General features: G+C 36.4%; 2 protein-coding genes across 2 annotated transcripts in view; one reads left to right on the top strand and one right to left on the bottom strand.

Moving 5' to 3' along the window:
* LOC123310526 overlaps positions 1-22,547 on the bottom strand; it is an 86,516-nt gene that overhangs the window by 1,626 nt on the left and 62,343 nt on the right. The window contains exons 2-6 of the mRNA XM_044894026.1: positions 22,101-22,286; positions 18,223-18,459; positions 16,879-16,984; positions 15,896-15,998; positions 12,535-12,728 (exon numbers count right to left, since the gene is read on the bottom strand). Coding sequence (XP_044749961.1) covers positions 12,539-12,728; positions 15,896-15,998; positions 16,879-16,984; positions 18,223-18,432 — 609 coding nt within the window. The 5' untranslated portion in view covers positions 18,433-18,459; positions 22,101-22,286 and the 3' untranslated portion in view covers positions 12,535-12,538. The remainder of the gene's footprint in view (positions 1-12,534; positions 12,729-15,895; positions 15,999-16,878; positions 16,985-18,222; positions 18,460-22,100; positions 22,287-22,547) is intronic.
* LOC123310527 (dynein axonemal heavy chain 1-like) overlaps positions 1-22,547 on the top strand; it is an 88,633-nt gene that overhangs the window by 19,563 nt on the left and 46,523 nt on the right. Inside the window, exons 24-27 of the mRNA XM_044894027.1 lie at positions 113-226; positions 635-1,053; positions 7,929-8,039; positions 9,166-9,257. Coding sequence (XP_044749962.1) covers positions 113-226; positions 635-1,053; positions 7,929-8,039; positions 9,166-9,257 — 736 coding nt within the window. The remainder of the gene's footprint in view (positions 1-112; positions 227-634; positions 1,054-7,928; positions 8,040-9,165; positions 9,258-22,547) is intronic.

The raw sequence follows: 22,547 nt of genomic DNA, 5'->3' as shown, positions 1-22,547 counted from the left end.
TGAACAGCATCATGAACAGTTTTCTTATAAAAATAATATCCTATGGAAATCTTGGAGCCTAATTTATATTCTTGGGACAAATATAAAATCAATGAAATTTTAATTTGTGCAGTTCTGGAGCTTGGGCATGTTTCGATGAATTCAACAGAATTGACATAGAGGTTCTTTCTGTTGTTGCACAGCAGATCACAACTATCCAGAAAGCTCAGCAGGCTCGATTGGACAGGTATGTTTATATCATGAACAATAATTATAAGATATTGCAAAATAAATATCAGATCAGAATGTGTATCCTAATAATAAGAAAAATATGATCAGTCATATCTAGTACTATAATTGCTATTGAAATCCTGAACTCTTACCAATCTTCAAACAATCTAGGATGTGGATATAGGATAAAGGCTGTATCTTGGAAGAGAGGTCGATTTTGAAAAAAAAATTATGTATTACCCCTGCTAACTTTCATCGTGGAATAATGCCCTTAAGTCCTTCGCATTTATTTACAGACAAATAGGAATATTTTCCTATTTCTGGAACTGTGTTGTAGTTCCAGGATTATTACAAGGATTAATTTCAGAGTCCTTTGTGTGAAACTAACATTGAATTTCGTTATCACAGAAGACCTTTTTTTCAGATTCTTTTTCGAAGGCTCTGAAATCGTTTTGAAAGAATCCTGCGCAGTATTCATCACGATGAATCCTGGATACGCGGGACGCACAGAGCTTCCGGACAACCTCAAGGCTCTGTTTCGTCCCGTTTCCATGATGGTCCCGGATTACAGCTTAATCGCTGAGATCTCACTCTTCTCATTCGGTTTTGGTAACGCCAAACAGTTGGCGAACAAAATAACGACCACCTTCAAACTGAGCTCTGAGCAGCTCAGCAGCCAGGACCACTATGACTTCGGCATGAGAGCTGTGAAAACTGTAATAGCCGTTGCTGGTAATTTGAAACGTGAAAGACCACAGATGGACGAGCCGCAAATGGTGCTGAGGTCATTGAGAGATGTCAACGTTCCTAAGTTTCTCAAAGATGATTTGAAATTGTTCAACGGTGAGGACAATTTTCAAGTTAATTTGTATATTTCGTAGGTTCCGTTTATGTTTTGGGAGTTCAAATTTTGGTATGTATAATTTTATATGAGACTGATTTGGTTGTAAGTATTAAGATGCCCACAGATTACTCTGACGTGACGTGGGAACACGTCATCATGCGCATGATTCCAAAATTTAAGAGGAAGCGCCCACCAAAGTACTGTAACGTTTTCTTCACTTGATTAAAACGTCCAACTTATTAAAATTATTTATTTACACTTAATAAACTTATAACTCACAAACTAACTATTTCACTACTATTTATTTTCACTCTTGTTTATTTCCACTAGTCGCTTGCACTGTAACTGTACTTGTACTTACTTACCTGCTCCTCCGCTGGGCTTATATAGGCGCCGGAAACATTCAGGTACCTTCGCGAACCTTTCTGGAATTTCTCGACCGCTCTGGTTCTCGAAAGGTCCGACCGCAAGGGCCGGACTGGTTACACTGTCCCCTCCTTAAGCCTGTTCTGTCCCAGAACAGATTTAGTGAATTCCTCCGAGGACCGTGGCGAAACTTGCTCTCATCACCATTCCTACAGTAGCCATTCTGATGGAAGTAGCACTCCACAGTTTTTCCAGGCTCCCTGGCCTGCTTTGGGTTGAAACTGCATACCAGGATCCGTATACCAGTCCCCTGAAATACCACCTCCAGCATGCTTCGCACAACTCGCCAATTCAGCTGGTCCAATCCACAACCGAGCTTGGGAACAGCTAATTTCCTAACTCCAAAGCGTTGAAGGTCTTCTTTCAAGCTATGCAGTGCCGTCCATAGATTCTGATAGGTTGGCTTCTGATAGGAATGTCGCTTGGTGACTAGGTAATAAATGAACCGACCTTCAGCCTTCAATTTCAAAACTTTTCCGATTCTTGGCTGCTGTCGCAATAGTTGTTCCTGACGTCCAAATTTATTTCTGAATACTCTGGCTATTCCTTTGCTCATACGAAGGTCCTCCGCTACGCAATGAGCGAGAGAGTATTCCTCAGACACGGTAAAGAGATCTTGATGTACTTCCTGTGTAGCGCCGAACCGTGCAACGCGTGTCTCACCATAACGATCCATAAACTTCTGGTAATCGCTGCTACCTTGCATCGGGGCTTCCACAAGACGTACCTCTTCTTTGTCCTGCGCGTACGGGGCTAATCGGTTGAAATGGACAACCTTTGGTTTTCCTCTGGGGAGCTTCCTTATCCGGTAAACTACATCATTTATCCTCTTGATTATTTCATACGGTCCCTCCCACTGTCTCTGCAGCTTTGGTGAAAAACCTTTCCTCCTTTGTGGATTATGTAGCCATACCAGATCTCCAGTGGTGAATCCACCTTCAATAGCCTTGATGTCGTAGCGCATTTTCATTCGGTCACTTGCTTGCTGCATTTGATTGCGTACCTTGTCATGAATGTAATCCAGCTTGTTCCTTAATTTACTAACGTAGTCCTCCCCAGCTACGTCTTCTCCAGGCTTACATCCAAACTCTAAGTCGCAAGGCAGCCTTATTTCTCGGCCGAACATTATACTGGCTGGAGTTTCCTTGGTAGATTCTTGAACCGAAGATCTATATGCCATGGTGAATAGATGTAAATATTCATCCCAATCCCGCTGGTGATCAGAAACTACTTTGGCCAGATGTTTTCCCATGGTCCGATTCATTCGTTCGACCATGCCGTCTGATTGTGGATGAAGAGGTGTAGTCCTTGTTTTGTGAATTCCCAATTTGCTGCATACTTCTTGGAATAGCTTCGATTCAAAATTTCGGCCTTGATCACAATGCAGCTCCAGAGGTATTCCAAATCTGCAGAAGAATTCTCTGACCAATTTATCTGCTACCGTACTTGCCTCTTGATTAGGAATACCGTAGGCTTCTACCCATTTCGTGAAATAGTCCATCGCTACCAAAATGTACTTGTTTCCATGATCTGTTTCGGGAAAGGGGCCAGCGATGTCGATAGCTACTCGTTCCATGGGAGATCCGACGTTATATTGCTTCATTGGTGCTTTTCCTCTACCATAAGGTCCGTTAGCAGCAGCGCAAACCTTGCATCTTCTACACCAATCTTTAACGTCCCTCTTACAATTTGGCCAATAGAATCGCTGCCTGACTTTTTCCAATGTCTTGGTTATCCCGAAATGTCCACCTGAAGTTCCATTATGTAGTCTGTTCAGAATGTCTGTCACACGGCTCTTCGGCACAATCAACTGAAGTCTCTGCTCAGTTCCATCTTCATTTTCCCAACAACGTTTCAGAAGACCTCCATCAATCTTCAATGTTTCCCATTGTGCCCAATACGACTTTACATTCTGGCTCAGTCTGGATACTTCTTCCCAAGTAGGTCGTCTACCGCTCTTCTTCCAACTCAGGATTACTTTCAAGTCGTTATCCTCTTCTTGTGCTCTTTGAATTTCTTCAGGTAGCCAGTCGTCTTCGATTACGGTGGTCCGCCTTAAATCGATCTTTTCTTCCAGGCGCGAACAATGGCTGGTATTCTGGGAACACTCAATGGTTTTGGTCGAGTCATTGTCTACCACAGCGACTCCTTTTATTTTCCCAGCTGTAGCCCTTTCAAATTCTGGACGATTTTGCTTGAAATGCCTACTTTTGTTGCAGTTCCAGCACACAGCATCCTTTTTCCTAGCAAGTAATATTCTGCGGACTTTTTCTCTGACAATCTCCTCAACAGATCGATCTGTTTCTTGCTCTTGTCGTACACGAAGGTGTCCTCTATGCGACGCTTGCTTCGCTGCCTCAATTTCCAAAGCCTGGGCTAAGGCATCATCAATGGTTCTAGGGCGTGCTACTCTCAGGGCTTGTTGTATTTCACTATCCTTTATCCCATCCACGAATGTCTGGATTGATAGCTGTTCCAGGAAGCTATCTGGAGCAGATGGATAAGCCAGCCTAACTAATCTCGCCACATCAGCTTCAAACTCCAGGAGATTTTCCCCTGTTTTCTGCACTCGGTTCTTTATTTGTGCATGGTATACTTGTTGCAGATGAGCATCGCCATATCTCAACTGAAGTTTCGATGTAAGAACTTCGTAACAGGCTTGTTGACACTCCGGGATCGTCTGTAGAATGTTGAGTGCCTCTCCTCGTAGAGCTATAATTAATGCCGTGGCTTTTTCGTTGTCGTTCCAATTGTTCGCCAGCGCAGCAGCTTCAAACTGTTTTTGGTATGTCGACCAGGGTATTTTTCCATCAAAAGTTGGAGGCTTGATCTTCATTCTACTACCTTCGCCGTCATTTTCCGCTTTCGCTGTGCTGTAGGGTGTTGAAGCCAAAATATCTGTTCTGTTTGACATTCTTTTCAAGGAATCTATCAATTTGGAATGATGTTCAATTATTCCTGCCATTTCTTCCAATTTTCCATTAACGTCGTCATAAACTTTGCCAAACTTTTCGTCAACTCTATCAAACTTCTCGTCTACTTTTTCAAATTTTTCATTTATGGTTTCCAGTTTCTTATCCAATTTATCTGTAAGTTGACTCACCACATCATTACAATTTTCCTTAATCTGGTCCATGTTCTCATTCAATTTTCGAGAGTTTTCTTCCATTTGGACCATTTGTTCGTTCAATTTACAAGAGTTCTCGTCCATTTTCTCATTTAACTTACAAGAGTTCTCGTCTATTTTCTCATTCAATTTTCGGGAATTTTCTTCCATTCTTTCGTTCATCTTACTCAAAAAGTCCATTACTGCTTGAGTTTCCATTGCGTTCTGTAATCTTGTGGTCACTGGCATGAACAAATAACCGAAAATATTTATTTAATTCGAGCGATGTTGAACCTCACACGTGACACCAATGTAACGTTTTCTTCACTTGATTAAAACGTCCAACTTATTAAAATTATTTATTTACACTTAATAAACTTATAACTCACAAACTAACTATTTCACTACTATTTATTTTCACTCTTGTTTATTTCCACTAGTCGCTTGCACTGTAACTGTACTTGTACTTACTTACCTGCTCCTCCGCTGGGCTTATATAGGCGCCGGAAACATTCAGGTACCTTCGCGAACCTTTCTGGAATTTCTCGACCGCTCTGGTTCTCGAAAGGTCCGACCGCAAGGGCCGGACTGGTTACAGTACCGTAGCACTGACCAAAGTTGCGTAGCACTGACCAAAGTAGCGTAGGCACATACATGACAAAGGCGATGCAAAATTTTCAGATATCGCACATCTGAGTGAAGTGTCAGTTGCTTGAAATATGTCGTTCTCAGTTCAAATCTGAAAATCATGCATCGACTTTGTCATGTATGTGCCATGTCAGTGCTACGCTACATGGATTCACATGTAATAGGTCTACGGATATACAGGAATACAGGAACTACCTGGACATCTTTTTAGAAATTTTCCAAAAATAAATCCCCTTTACTTTTTTTCTCAATTATATTTGGCTGCTCCTGCTTTGGAATCACCTGTATTCCTCTTTATAGTATACTGTATTCTTCTTTATAGTTGACATGCAAAATATGCAGAAAACCTAAAAGTCATCCTACTGGACGACTCAGTTTTCCCAAGTACTGTCATGTACTAATTTTGTTGAAAAACCTATCGACAATTTACTGGATTTTGGACGTATTTTGTTGAAGGCTCTCTAGCGACCGTAGGCTGCATTTTAGGACCTTAGTTAATATAAAGTTTTCTTCATATTTTGATCCCTAGAATCAACCCCTTGAAATATATAAACGTAAAATCTGGACACCCTGAATAGACGACTCAAGCCGATACGAAACACTTCCTAAACTATTTTCATTCTCGACATTCTCCTCAGTGGAGAAGAATCCTTTCCAGTCAACTGCATAATTACGATATTATTCTCCTGGGCCGCATTTTGAAACATTTTCCTTCGTAATAAGGTTTCTCCTTCAAATTATTAAATTGACCTCGTTGAAATGTTATACAACAAAAGTTTCCGTTGAAAGTTATAATTGATTTTGATGCACTGCTGCTTCATTGTTGCATCACACATCAAAAAGAAGCCTTTTTAAGTAAAGCCACACAAAAAAAACTGTATTTTTACTGAAAAAGTCCTTAACCAGTGTGGAAAAATGGTAAAAGAAATGTTTTCAGGAACCCCAATCAGCTCGACAACTTTTCAAACATCTATCCGGTTGTAAAATCGCTTAATTGATATATCAGAAAATAACATTTATGCGATATCGAGAGTAAGTTATCTGTGAAAGAGCTTTTATCCGATATTAGTTTCAAAGTATATTTTATTGATTCTAACATATTAGGTCTGCAAAATCAGGAAAATTAATAACTGTCTCGTTTTCCTAATGGCGACCAATGTGAATTTATGATCGACCTTAAGGAAGAAAAGATCGCGCTAACAAAGAATTAATGTATTGTGGGTCATTCGATTGAAGCTCTCGAAAGCAAAGTTGAAGTTCTTATTATAACTAACCGATCGAGGAAACAGAAAATGCTACAAATTACTTAGTACCTTCATCATGTCATAACTTTGTACCTACTGCCTTGATTTGTCACTATAGATATACCAAATAATATGTCTCAATAAAACCAAGTTTACACTACATTGAATAGATACCTCTTCAAAATTAAATTAGTTCCTTTCAATTTTCATAAGTCTTAGATCTTAGGAACTTTGCATAAACTCACCATAAGTATATCGAATTTTCATTTGATTAATGTTAAGATAAAATTGATACATTAACAGACGTAACTAGCAACAATATGGCAATAATGGCAATCGAACGAAAGACACCAAGAAAATATAAACGCTGCGAGACTCAGACCAGAACAGTCGATTAAAAAAAGATTTTTGTGTATACAGTGAGAGACATGTATTTTAAACAAAATATTTTCACAATTGAAGACTGCATAAAGATTTTAGAAAGATTCAAACAATCTGGTTTTGAGGTCAGGAGCTTTCATAATATCGTTTGAATACATATTACGAAATCACGATTCTCAAAATTATGAGTTAATAAATGAGAAATCAATGACGTTATACGTAATGAAGAAAAAAATGAATAATTGTCGTTCTGACTATGCCCATTCTGCCCTTTGTATTACTCAATTTCGATACTGAACATAAGTTTGCATCTTTTCCAATGTTTGGATTAAAATTCCTTTAAATATCGGGAAACTCGTAAACTCCGTAAACTCCCACGTAATTGCAGATAACGCTGCAATAGCTTGTCAGAGTTGAATAGCTTGTCAGAGATGAATAGCTTATCAGAGATGAATAGTAGAAAACAATCATAAGTTTGGAAAATTGCATGGATAAATCTCTCTTCAGTAATAAAGAAACCGAACAAACTTGGGATATAATGCAGTTTGTTCAGGATTTGATATAATTATTATATGAAGGGAGCATCAGGCTCCATGATAATATCTATAACTGAATCGATAAAATTCCATAACATTCGAAATAAAAAACCGAATAGGTAACAGGAACAAAAATATATGATTGGAAATATCATGCTTGCACGGATGTTGTAAGAGTCCATCGATCAATTCCAAACGTTTATTCATCGGAGAAGAAGCTGTGGTTCTCTGACGAGGTCAAATGAGACCGAACAGGTCAGCATCTGCTCTTCTTTGGTGGAACGTTCGTCATTTAGTGGCCCTGACGATGGCAAATTGGTTAGTTAAATTCAGATCGTGACAGTTGTTGATATTCATATCAGCGAGTGGTATGCATCTGAATTAGATCTTATTGTAAAATTTCGATATTTTGAGGCTTGTTTCTGTTGGCCTCTAACCTCGACTATTATACGCGCTTCTATTTTTTGCAGTGTAGAATACAAAATCCTGCAAATTCAGTAAAAAGTCATAACTATAATTCTGACATTCTCCAGGTATCGTATCTGATCTCTTCCCAAGGATGGTTGAAGAAGCGGTTGATTATGGAGCATTAGAAAAATCCATCAGAGCATCCAGCATCGAAATGTTATTAGAAGATGTTGATGGTAAGTTTCGAAAGACATTAATCGGGTCCAAAATATGTCAAAATTCTCAGGAAATATCAGCCATGCATTTTTACAGGTCTTCAAAGAGGAGGCAGAAGCTCATGAAATCATTTCATCATAATATGCCCATGAGTGAAATCTAAAAGTTAAAGAACAAGTGCGGAAAGTAGTACTTGCCCGCACGGAACTGCATCGGTGCATAGAGACATGACAGAATTATACTTACTCCTTAACATTCGCGTGCGCAAAAGAGTAAGCAGGCGTTTTTCCCGTACCGTTTGCGAAAGTGACTAGTTGCAACTTGAAACGCATGCGGGAAAAGGGTTAAACGCGCACGCTTGTGATAAAAATAATTTTTCGATTTCTATAACGGAAATAGTAATAAACATGAATTATATAAAGGGTTGGGCACAATAAGCGGAATCCTTGTTTATTGCTGAACTGATAGGATAAATTGTTCCAGATTAAAGTTAGTGTGACCTATATTAAAAGTTCGTCTAGTAGGTCATCGCGTTGAATCGCCCTGTAAAAAATTGAATTTTCATTGAATTTTTAATGTTTATTTTTTCTCTCAGAACCAGTTGAATATGTTTCCTCATTCTTAGTTGTTTTTTCTCAAGAAAGATAGCCTTAAACAACATTAAATGACGTTAGTAAGTTAAATTACAAAATCTTGAAATCCCTCTTGTTAACATGGCAACATCAAGAGGTAAGATGAAAAGTCAGGATATTTAATCATTTCTCTCAATTTTCAAATGGTCGGTGGAACGAAGCACTTCGAAGCGGAAACTGCGATCGATAACAAAATTATAACTTTCTTTTAAAGATTTTGAGAAATCCTTCTCCTTTAAGCTTGTCACGGATATCGGAATTTGAGTTTATTTCAAGAAGGTGTTCCTTCCTATCCTATCTTCGAATACGATATCTGATACTTCTCTACAATTTCAATCAATTCTATAAACACAATTTTCCCGTTTGCCCCTCAGCTGATTTAGGCAATAAGAAATAGGCAATCAAAATAACAAAACTATCTCTTTGGAAATCACAAAATTATGGCGAACGTTGAAAAACTCACAATCAACTTCAAGAGGACAAATTGAAAATTCAATTCAAAAATTTTTTTCAGAATACGTGAAGAAAGTTATCCAATTATACGAGACGACCATCGTTCGTCACGGCCTGATGTTGGTGGGTCCAACTGGATCTGGAAAAACAAAAGTGAGTTGAATTCCTCGATCCATCCGTATTTTTTGATGCCAATTAATTCCTGAATAAATTTTAATTCATCCTTCTCTCAACTCTTCAAGAAGTTTCTTAGCAATGCCATTGTTCTGTTCGTTGTTCGAAAGTGGAAAATAGAGTTGGAAGAGGTTTCGAGTTGGAATTTATTCGGGGGCTTGATCGCTTGGATTCTTTTATCGGATAGTTGTCAGAAAATATTTCGGAGGTTCATGGAAGTGGAAATGAGATGAGTTTCACACTTAGAGACTTGGTGCTGATAATAAGGAAGTACGAAATTCAACTCGAAACAGATTATACGATTCTCACAAAATGAGTTTTCAAACCACGACATGGGTTTCGTTATCACAGTAGCATCTTCAGGTGGGTGAAGATAAACTAGGCAGAACACAAATAATGCTGAACGGAAATATTTGGTACCGAAACAAAAGTATATAAACAAGCATTTGACTCTACTCCCAAGAATTTGGAAGGGGTAATGATAGCTTCCGGACCATTCGGAGCAATTTGGGACAGAAACTGATCATTCTAGAGCAGGGGTTCCCAAACTTTTCTTGGCCAGGGACCTCTTTTATATTATTCTTGTTAGCAGGCACCACCTGTAATAAACCTGTAATAAATCTGAAAATTTCATGGAGCTCGATGCAGTCGCTCGGTCTTGACGATTATTTAATTGATTCCACCTTTTTGAAAATTTTTTGATACTTTCCTTTCGAGTGGATTATCTCTCAATAACAATAATCGTAGATAGAAATGTAATATACATATTCTGAAAGGGCAACTCTTCTAGTAATAAATCTGAAAATTTTATGGAGCTTGATGCAGCCGTTGGGTCTTGACGATTATTTAATTGATTTCATCTTTTTGGAAATTTTTACTTAGAATAACAAAGTTTGCAAATAAAAGCTCGAAGGTTATCTTCAAAAATAAATATATTTGCGAAATTCTCAAATTTTTCAGCAAGTTTATATTGACTGTACTACTGATTATATTCACTAACGCCATCTATTAAACAGTTTGGTCTGAGAGCAGCGGTTAAATCTTAAATAAAAAAGAATTCGTGAGAATTTTCAACTTCTCCAAGAGCGAACAAAGTAATACTGAATATAAACCTTTTTAATGAAGTTATCTACTCTGAGACTAGGGATATTCTGCGAAAACGCATTAACTATCGATTATGTTTTTACCTGAAATTTCGAGAACCTTCTATCTTATTTTCCAAGAGGATACTATTTTGCGAAAAATCTGTATTCGTAAACAGACATAATGATTCATGTTTATTTTGAGAAACCAAAATTTTGTTCAACTACTTAAATTGTACAAAAATAAATTAAAAGAAGTTTTATATTTCGAAGAGCGAACAAAAAGAAGAAAGTGATAACACTATAATGAAACCATACTTTCTGAAATATTCTTTTAAAAATGAACTAATACTGCAAATGTGCAGAAAAAGAAAGTGTTATGATAACGTTAAAAAAAGTACTTATTATTATTTTTCCATGCAATAGTTAACAGAAAAAACTGCACCCTCATGCGTAGCTACGCCGCTACCAGACAGAATTGAATACGGTCGATAAACTTTTAATCGGGGGTTTTTAACCAGTCTTTTGATACCATTTTGGGCTCAAAATCAGAAATATAACTTTGGACAAAACAATATACTATTATAAATTAAATGGAAATAACAGGTGGCGTATCGTGATGAGATATCTCAAAGCGGCGTCCCAAGATCGCATAAGACCACCATCCTCCACTCGAGAGATTCAGTGCTATACTGTACTGACGAGGGAAAACGATCCCGAAACCGGTCTACAGTTGCACTTGAATTTTTCGAATTCTCTGGGATTTCCTATGATAGTTCATGACTAACTCACACTATTGGAACGACAATTCCTTCGGAATTGTTATTTCCATTTAATTTATCATTCTTCCGATGCGCCCGGTTAGGCGCTTGGAGTGCTGTACGCTTGTACAGTACTCTTTCTTTTTGTAATATACTATTAGTTCCTAGGAACAAACGCGCAAATACGTAAATTTCTAGACGTTAGAACCCTTTCAGTAATCGAACAATAATTATTGTTTGAATAGTGTTCGATATATAGTCGATAAATGTGACATAAGAACGTTTATTCGCACTTTACGAGGTTAGTTGTTGGCAATGGAGTGTAGGTGGGGAATCAATTTACAGTTTACTTCGACCGATGGGTTTGGTGCACTCTCTTCAAAGAAAATGAAGTAGGTATTTGCGTTTATCACGCTGCCATCGGAAAACTCTCATAAATTTCCAGAGAAGTTTGCATCCCTAGGTGTGTTGCGAGTTCGATACCCTTGGAATTTCTTGGCAAAGGCATATTTTCGGAATACTTTCAATTTTATGTTCCATTAGAAAGGATGTTATCTGGGGCTCCTGCATAAGGGCAACTTTTTAGTTTCGATGTTTGACAAATCAACTGGTTTTCGGTCAAAAACTGGTAACTGAATAATTGACCATGCGTGGGGTTCTCATGAATAGTAATGTGTTATTTTTATTCAGAATACATTATTGATTTTTTATTTTCATAACTATCTTAAATATTCATTATATCTCAGGATACCAATATCATGTGAGAAAGGATAGATTGGATAGATACCCTTGTATGATTCGTTAATTGTCTGTTGGATAAACATTTTTTTCATTAGTGTATAGCTGAAGCAGAAATATATCTCGAAATCTGTAATTGTGTACTTGGAGATTATAATAATAGAATCTGTTCATCGCAGTTCTAGGCGCTCTTTTCAAGAGATAGTATTCTTCACGTTCAAGTTGTCGGATAACAAAGCCAATTTCTATTTCTGGATCAATAGAAACCAGGCTTGGGTAACTTCTTCGCTATGTTACTCAACCGTCACTTTCAACTAATCCGTAAGAATTATTCTTTTTGCTCTAAGGACGAGCAGAGGATATATACAAATCCGATAAAGTGAGAATTAAGTAGTTTCTCGATTTATTGGATCATTTTGAAATATTTCTTCACAAATGAACATCTTCTTTGCATCTTGACCACGTGTTACGGCATGTTGACTAGGTCAGCAATTACGTCACGATTATTATGCACGCATGCACAGGAATTGATATGATACTTAAAACTGGTCAATTCAGATATTGAGTCGAGATATTCATTAATTTACGAATCAATAATATTTTGGAATAATCGGTAATGAAAATGAATTAGTTCATCACTATTTATTATATGTATACAATTGAAAAATTCCTTACCTATTCAATTCCATCTGATCAGTTTCCAAAGACAGCGTCTGAATGTTGCCCCGCACATAGTGTACAGTATGAAATTTACACTGAAGTTGGTGTAATAAAGAAGCATCGCTACTTGCTGGGTACACCAGAGTAATTCCGGCAGTGGTTTCTCGAATAAAGTGAATCCAAAGAAGATCCAAATCCTTATGGAATAACTGTGATATGATAAAAACAGAGTTAAGTTTCAAGTACATACTAACAAAAATTTTGACACTACTTAATATTAGCTTTGTTTGGTTCGCACTTGAAAAACTGTTCAGAATCGGTTCAAAGTAGTTGAACAGCAATGTTGTGGGAAACTACGCGCAATCAGCTCAATCTGAATAAATTGATGTGCGACTATTTGAAACCGATCTGGAACCAAAATCGAACCAAAACATGTTATAAATGTGGAAGTCCGTTTGTTTGTTAATTTGTTTATTTGTTAGTTCATTTGTTTGTATGTTTGTCTTTTTATAACTCCAGATATTGTGGAGAATTTATCAGATTAGCTTTTCGTGTAACATTTATTTCTATAAAATGAAGAGATGATGAAAAATATAGATTTTTTCTCAATAAGTCGTGCATGAAGCTGTTGATTACAGTCCACGTTGGCATGAATCTAACTTTCGAGGACAACCGACGATAACCAATTTTAAAATTTTTAATTCAATCCAAAATAATGTTCCACTTGAAGATAGTCTTTACATAACTCCGGAACCAGTTGCCCGATTTTGATGGGAATTGCACTATAGTGAAGATAATTCATTTGAACCTGCTGTTGATTTTTTGCTCATTTTGATTCTTGAATTATTCGAATAATAGCTGTACTTATTCTATCTTAATGAACTTATTATATCTTAATTTTATCTTAACTAGCGTTTTTATGTAATATTGCGCGAGTGAAGCTAGTTTTCAGTAAAATTATTTTAATGCAATTTGAACTTACTATGGGCACTGCCAGCTATAGTGGCGTCTTCCAAAGACAAATAAAATATGTCTGAAAATCAAAGCTGCTCGACTTCATTTTATGAAATTTCTACCTTTACTATCCATATATAATCATCAGGTTGAAAAAGAATGTAGATTTCGAGAAAATCACAATTTTTTCGAGAAGTGATTTTTTTAAATTTTTACTCAGTACTGCCCTGTTTCGATTGAAATGAAATTCCTTGGAAATACACTCGGTCTTCAAGGATGTGATATATGATATTTCGACTGAGCAGTCAGTATAGTAATTATATCGAGTGAATTTTTTCGTTTTACGTATAAAATAAAATGTTATCTCTCGAATGAGCTGGTTATTCAGCTTACATTAATTCTTCGAACCGATACGAATTTCGCATTCACCTTTCATCATCCACCAATTTGCACATTTTCATCGCGGAGTTCCACGTTTTCAGATAGATGATGAAAATTCCGGTAAATTAAGGCTGCTGAAGTTTTGACTGTTAATTAAAATTATTTGTACTCCCTTTAGTCGATGTTGACGGGTATGATACACTTTGTCCTTATGAAAAGGAAAAATCGATACTCAATTTTGTTGTAGCCGTTTTCGTAAACCATGTTGGAAGGAAATAATGAGAGCAGAACAGTCGAATTGCGAGAATTTGATTTGCCCATTTTTGAAAACTCTATCTGGGAACTAAATTTCATTATTCAAGAGCGCGTAACATAATATTGCGACAGGAAAGCCTGTTGGAATAGAATTATAGCAGCCGAAATTGCATTTCATTATGTTGCTAAAATATCAGTTTGAAATACTGGATTCTGTGTTTTTCAATAATTGGAATCGATGGAACCGAACACTTCAACTAAATATTGGAGGAAATGTGTTTCATCGAACTACAGAGCGATCTTTTCTGTCATACTGAAGATTATGGAAGGCGTTGTATAACTGTGAGTTCCTTTTTTTATATAGCAGGCGGAATCCTCAAAAAGACAAAGTGTGGGGATGCTCACTCTCCTGTGTTAGCAAACCACTAAACCTAAGCTGGGGAATATTTTGCCTCTAAACAATTGATCTCTTGATCGGTTTGATTCTTCCTGTGTGCTGGGCATTTTATTTATCCTGTTCGGATATCATTTCTTGGGATTGTTTCGATGAGTTGCCGAGCTTATTTTAATATCTTCTCAACTGATCCCTCCTTCATCTTTAGTAAATGCTCATTCTTCTTCTGTCTTCGTCCAGGACCTAGGACATATCAAACTAGTATCCAGAGTTTTTGTTTTGGCTGTTCCTTCGTTGTTTCGAATGAGTTTTCTGTTTTCTGCTTTCCTGTTCATGAATTCGGTGATGGTTTCCCACTTAACTCTTAATTTGATTCCGTATCCTATGAGATACGCCATATTCACGCAAGTATTATTCTGTGTAGAGGGCTGCATCAGGTTGCATAATGAAGTATATTATATACATATATAGACCTCATTTCATTCAAACCCACAACTATTTCCGCCATGCATGTTTGTTGAGAATACAGTGTCATTAGTTAGTAATGTTGGTTTTTTTATAAATGCTCTTGCCAAATTAAGGGTTAAAATCATTGTCATTCCTGGCAACCCAAGGTGCATCTATTGCACATAGTAACATACTGTTTTCTGTTGCCTGAATCCTTTCGATATAACCCTTTGCTGCGAATTCTCAAGCACCCTATTTGTCAGTTGAGGTCTAGCTACGACTTTGATTATTTTCAGTATTGTCTCTTTCGACATGTGGCTCCTTATATTTATCAGTGGGTACACTCTATTATTCATCGATGCTTTGGTTTTTTCAATGGATTATATACGTCAATCCTTTATTTGAGGTAATACTTAAATAATTCGTACCGTTTTTCCACACGATTTCTTATCCTTCAACCCCGCCAGGTTGGTTGTAGCCGTCAGTTTTCTCTTCTGAAGTTATATCGCTTCGCACTTCTGCCCCTTGAGCTTTAATTATTTTCCACTTGATTTACCAGTCATTTATTTCAACAGTAGATTCTTAGAATTTTTTTTCTATGACTTCTAGCTGGCAATTATAATGTCGTCTGCTTGAGATTGAAAAAATCGAGAAAACATTAAAAAAAAATCGAATGAATGAATGAGAGATACAGCAAAATATATGCAATGTGGAGAATTGAAATATATAAGCACACAAATATATTGCGCAATACCATTTAGCAATATGGAAAATTTAAAATATTTCTTGATACTATATTCAATATCCTATGACTTTTGTTCAAAGTTAGCTATCTCAGATTCATCAAATTCTATTATCTTATGTTCAACGATGAAAGAATTAGAATAATGGCCTCTCGTTTCTTCAAAAAAATATTTCTTCAAATTAATAATGAGCATACTTTACCTTGGTAAATTCAATCCGACGAACACTGATGATATTATAAGAAGCATTTTGGTTATATTATCTTGACTTCTTGATGACCAACTATTATCAGAACCCCGTACATCTGAAATAAAACATAATTTTTATAACTCCCCAAGGAGCATTTTAATATATTTAACATTTTTATAAATATAATTTCAGTATGAGTTGCCCAATTCGTATAACAGGGCATATAAAAAGCGCAGACATCAATATCATTTACCTGCATGCAACAATATTGTGGATGAAAATAAATAAATGTAAGTGTATGAATCTGAACAGATCTTTGTCAAAATAAGTATAAAATTCTCAATGAAATTGAAGTAAGGACAGTTTTTTCCGCTAAAATTACATAAAATTCTAAAGGTGCGCTTCTTCAAAATTGGCTTCCAATTGTGCTTAATATTAAAGAAAATAGTTATTCTAAATGGGGGAGAATATGCGCACAAATACTAATGAACGAATAATTTTTCTGTGAAGAGTTTCTTCTTGACGAGCCTAATGAACTTAATATACATGGTGTAAATGAATCGTTGCGAAGAAACTTAAGGGAAGATTTCCTTCGGAAAACAGAGTGGGTCTATCATATAAATTGAAATGCAATTGAGCAGACATTTTATGGGACCGAGAAGGCAATAAAAAAACGTTTTGGTGGTGTTCCCCTATAATATCAGCATGATATCCGCCTAGTAGGTAAATTCAGGTTCGAATTCCAGTTCTTTTGGCAAGAAATCACAAGAGAAATTACATGAAAGACAACACTAATTTTTGACAAGGAATCACCTAAATTTTTGGCCAAATATTTATTTATACCCTTTATATTGCTACACAAACATAGTCGATTCATTGCAAAGTCAATAATAATTGAGAGTTCTGAATGTCAAATAATAGATCCATTGAAATACATAACTGGAGCAATCAAACTACAATTTCGAAAAAAAAAACAATGAGCAATAATAACTTACGTATCTGCGAATTCCTTTCGCATAAACTTTGGTGCGTACTAGAAGACTTTTTGTGTTTAATCAAAAACGAAGAAGAGCTCTTTCCTTTCCAGATGGTACTATCGGGCTATAAAAAAAATTATAATGTAATGAGATTCCATATCTACTGTCAAGTGCAAACTGTGAAATAAATGAACTAGGAGAGAGCCTTATAATGAGTTCGACAATCATATTTGCATCCCCCTTTTCTGTATATATGTTCCAATTTTCTCTTCTGAAAGAGCCATTTCCATTTCCCCGATTTTTCATGCTGATACTTTTCGCTCTCATGTTTCATGTTTTTTTTTGTGAAAGCATTTTTCCTTTCGGTAAGATCATCTCACTGTCATATATCGTTTTCGGTATGAGTTTGTCGTTTCAACGGACATCATATCAGACTCCAGATTACAACTGTGCCATACGCAACCTTTTGAAGTTTCATAAATGAGCCAGTAAGCCTTACGTATTGGTGATCATTCTGATTTTCAATCATGTAGGTATCTATATGATCTGAAACATGTACATCCGTTTTAATTCACCCTTGTTAGTGGGCGAAATCGGATCAATATTGACAGGCCTATTTTTCATCTGGGGGAATTATCCGTCGCTTGAAAAAAGGCACAAAAAGTATGTTTCGATTAATTAAAAACAAAGTTTGACTCTGAAAAAGTGAATTAGCTCAGTGTTCAACTCCTTCCTTTCCAGATCGAAACCGACTGTGAAATTTATCTTTTCACATGTCTATAGATGAAAAAAAAATCTAATACTTTTTGCTTCTTCATCGAATACCTATTCATTCATTCATGAGTTACTCAATGGCTGACCGCTGATGTTATAATAATACTAGTAGGTAGGGATTATAAGAAGAGTTTTAGCAGGCTTGGCGTGAAGGGGTGCCATACAATTTTGCGTATGATAGATATAAAAGCTTAGGGAAAAATGAAAGTAAAAAAACCCTACCCTACAATACCCGTGAGTGTAGTGGATTGTAAGAAATGAAACTGTTTCTCAAAATGAGCTGAAATAATTCATATTGAAGGGCATCTTGCACTGCAAAAATTTGAATAAAGAAATCAGAACAATAATCCTGTATTCAACGAAGCTGGAAAAAAGAAGAGATTCCCTAAAAATTTCAGACTGATGAGTCCACTATCGGCTCTTGAAAGAATAGTTGAAAGAGTAATATCCCTTAGCCCAGAAGCTTACAGAAGACACTGAATACTTAGGCTTAGTTGGAGGAACGCCCATTAAGATTCAATCTAAATACATTATATTTGGAATAAATGGATCGTTGTTGTTTTTATATAGTTAAATTTTAATACATACCCTGGACTCGGTAAAGGGAATGTTCCTACTCTCATTCTCTTCAAAAAACCGTCCATTTATTTCCTTTTCCAACATTTTCCTGCGGAACATAATCAAACTTCTGGCGATCATTGCGTTCATCAGAATGATCATGATGAGAGGAACAATGAGAGTTACAATGGTGTCTACGAAATTAACAATCTTCATCACTTCTTGATACTGTGGTAGCATTTCGCATTCGAATTCGTTGAAGTCATTCTGAAAATATAATGCAAAAAATCAATTATGTTATAACGTAAGTATAGAACATTTCTTGAAGAAAATAAATTAGTGTACATTATGTGAGCTGAAAACTCAGAGTCAAAAGTACTTAGTTTCCAAAAAAATCAGTAACTGATCATCTGATTTTTTTGCTATTACGCGTTTTGTAGATCACCTTTATTGCATCACAATATCATTTTCAGATATGTTCAGTTGAAAGGTAGAGGTCAAAGTCAGTGAAAGTGTAGAAGGGCTACGTCATAAAATATTTTGAATATTTATGAATATGAAAAGTTATATTTACATTTTGAAGTCGGAATTCAAGGAATCCAAAGTCTGAAATTTGAGATTCAGAATCAGAAAAATATATAATATAAATTCAGGCTCTGCAGAAAATTAGATTATGAAACATTTAAGCATATCATCATTGAATTCTCCGAAATGAGATTTTCTTTCCATACTAGAATGAAAACTATTTTAAGAATCCTAAACAGTTCTATCATGATTACCATGTTTCACAAAAACTTTCGCTTAGTTTACTGGACTAGGTCTAGGTATATAACTTGACATGAATACTACAAAAATTTTTGTTTATCGTACCATATAACTTGGGATCAATACTTGATGAGGTTTCCATTTAAATGTTCCTGTAAACAATCTAATAATATAATCCAATAATCTAATAAACGTTGAATGAGACTATACATTTTTCCTGTTCAAGTTCTTCAAAATGGGAAATTCTTCAAAAATTGAATTAAATAAAATATCGGTTTAGGCTTAGAATATAGAATAACAGGAAGGAGCATATTGCTCATTTCGATTTGACCGGAATAGAGGAGAAATATGGCCGACATATATTTCCGTTTCAACAGTGGCGTAGGACAATGAAGTTTCCAAAAAACTAACTTCAATAGTCAGTTGATTCTGATTAATCAAAAAAATTAGGAAAGCACTGACGTAAAGTCAGAAGTTTTTTCACGCTCCTTCAAATTGATAATCAAAGCGGAAATTCACCACGCCTAACACTGCTTGGCTATAAACTTAATGGTATTAACGAGGGTATTAAGGTCTATGACTTAACATCACCTACGCCCATGTAGTGTTATTGTCATGGGATAACCTTGTTATGTCATGAAATTCAGAAACTCATAATTAATACCTGATATTCAGCTTAAAAAATCACCTACCTATGAACTATTCACGCTAAAATATCCAAAATCCTTATTTCCAGCAAATTTCAAGAATCCAAATTACCAAAATTAAGTTAAAACATCACTTTGTTCATTTGGCCACAGATAACAGAATCATTTGACTTCCAAGTCTGCCACTTTTCAAATCAGAACTTGGAAGACCAATATGGCCGTTTCCGTCGCACAATTCCCGTCACATTTATTCGAAAAAGCTGGTACGTGATTAAATTTTTTTAGGCATTTTCAAACGATTTATGCTTCGTAGCGATCTGATTGTCCGTTCAAAAAGAATTCGATGCTAAGGAAGAGAATTGCGTATTATTTATTCCACTCAGAGAACCCAACTATAAAATTTCTCCATTTAGGTGAATTGATTGAATGTACATCATAACCTTGGTATTTCTTCGGATTCAAAGTTTTTTGAATTGTTGTATGCCGTGAGATTTTCATTTCATCTTTTTCTTCATTACTTCACTGAGTGCTTTCTGAATTTTCCCTTCAGAGCCTGTGAGATATTGAACCTTTCATTTGCATATTTTCCTCGCTTTCAGACAGTGGTACGAAAAGCTTCGGCTATGATATAAAGCTGCAAATGCATCTAATTTCCATGTGTCAATTCTGAACATACATATATTATAGGTATACCACATATTTTGTCGGAGCATAGGTAAGAAGTTGACATGTACCGAATAGGATGCCGTCAAGTGGAGGAAATTTGGTCCGAACTGAAGCAAATCGACGATAACAAATAAATCTGTCATAAATGTTTACTACTCCCTATTCATTTATACACTGTGCAAAAAAATTAATCTCAATTTTAATGAAAGTTAACTCTACATTGACTTTATAACTTATTTTTTATGTTCTCTCGAGAAGGTTTTGAACGAAACAAGACACCAAGATTTCACCGAATCTTATGTGAAAGAAGAGAAATGAACAATTTTCAAAATACTGAAATGCTGATAAGTGATTTAATACTTGGTATTTCCACCCCTTGCGTTAATTACAGCTCAGCAACGACGGTTCATACTCAAAATGAGTGATCTTAAAATGTTCTGATCTAATCCTTCCCAGATTTATCCGAGTTGGATTCCTAAGTCATTAAGAGTAGCTGGATGATTTTCTGAACTTCTCAGCCTTCTATTGAGGTTGTCCCAAACCTGCTCAATCGGATAGAGATCTGGACTTCTTTCTGGATATTCCATTCAACCTTCCTTCAATCTCTTCAAGGTACTCCTGAACGATGCGCGCACGATGGGGGTCTGGCATTATCGTCCATAAAAATGAAATTTTCACCAATGTATGGGGCAAATGGCACTACATGCTCTTCAAGAATGTTCCTTATATACTTATCAGCATTCATAGCTCCATTATCAACGACCACTAGGTCTATGCGAGCAGTCAAAGATATTCCACCCCATACCATAATCGATCCTCCACCGAAACCAGTAGTATTCAGGAAATTGCACTGAGCATATCTTTCATGTGGAGGTCTGTATACAAGGGAACGTCGATCACAATGGTAGAGGCAGAATCTAGATTCATCTGTGAAGAGAACTCTTTCCCAATCGGCCTCTTCCCAATGGATATGTTCTCTCGCGAAATCCAAACGCGCCCTTCGATGGGCTGGGGTAAGAGCTGGGCCTCTTGCCGCGACACGAGGCCTTGAATCATTTTCTCTGAGGCGATTTCTTATTGTCTGAGTGTTAATTTGCATCTCATGAGTTTGCTCAAGCTGAATTTGAAGCAGGCGAGCGGTTGCAAACCGTTGTCTCAACGAAGAAACTCTCAAGTAACGTTCCTGAATGGCAGTTGTTACCCGTGGTCTACCCTGTCCTGGTCTTCGGACATTCATACCTGTCTCCCAGAATAGCTGCAACATTCCGGACACACTTGTATGGGAAACTCAAAACTTTTCTGCAATTCTTGTGTATGTCCACCCTTCTTCTCGCAAAACTACCGCTTGGGCACATTCCTCTTGGGTCAAATTGCGTGTTTCGCGTTGCATAGCGATCGAGTGTAGAAAATCAAACGAAAGAAAAACTATTGATCACTAGAATTGATCGAGAACAACTGATTTCAGAATGGAGCCAATACATTCAAAATCTGATAATATCATCTTTTTTATTCCTGCTGGAAAAAACATCTGTATTGAAGAAAACCGTTGAAAGTGGATAACATATGCATGCATAATTCTGATAAAAATAATTATCATTGAGAACACCTTCAGTTGTAGAATAAATTTGAGATTTCCATAAAGTGCGTTAATTTTTTTGCGCAGTGTATTTTAAGTTTATTGAACGGTTTATGGAAATTCATTGATGGTCATATTTATGCCGGATTTGCGGACAAGCTTCTAGCGAATATTCATTCAAATTCAAAATATTATAACTGTTTAATACTTATGGAGGAATTCTTATGGTCTTATGTATATGAATCGAAACAAACCTCAATTATTCCAGCAATCCAGAATGTATAGAGCTGAGAGGTAAGAGCGATGAATATCAAAACGCTGACGATTATTCTCGCTCTTCTAACAGTACAAATTTGAGGCCTTTGAAGTGGATATTGTACGGCAATGAAGCGCTCAACGGTGAAAGCTACAATAAGCCAGACGCTCAGGGAAGCACAAACCTGAAAAGAAATAGCTATTATGAGAAATATGCCGATCTCTGGTATCAATATTTCTTAACAGCCTTAGGGGTTTGTGAAAAAATTCTCTGTTCTTGGGGGCCTATCAATAATCAACTCACTCAAAAATTACAGAATCGAGAACAATGTTGGTACTTGTATTTCTTTAACTAAATACTCAAATATTTATCGTATTTAGTAACACCTGCTATCCTTTGGCTTGAAGGTAAATGAAAACAACAAAATTTTTAAATCCAGGGGTAG

This window comes from Coccinella septempunctata, chromosome 3 (genome assembly GCF_907165205.1).
Source record: "Coccinella septempunctata chromosome 3, icCocSept1.1, whole genome shotgun sequence".
NCBI lineage: Eukaryota > Metazoa > Arthropoda > Insecta > Coleoptera > Coccinellidae > Coccinella > Coccinella septempunctata.
This window is presented reverse-complemented; position numbering and strand designations above follow the sequence as displayed.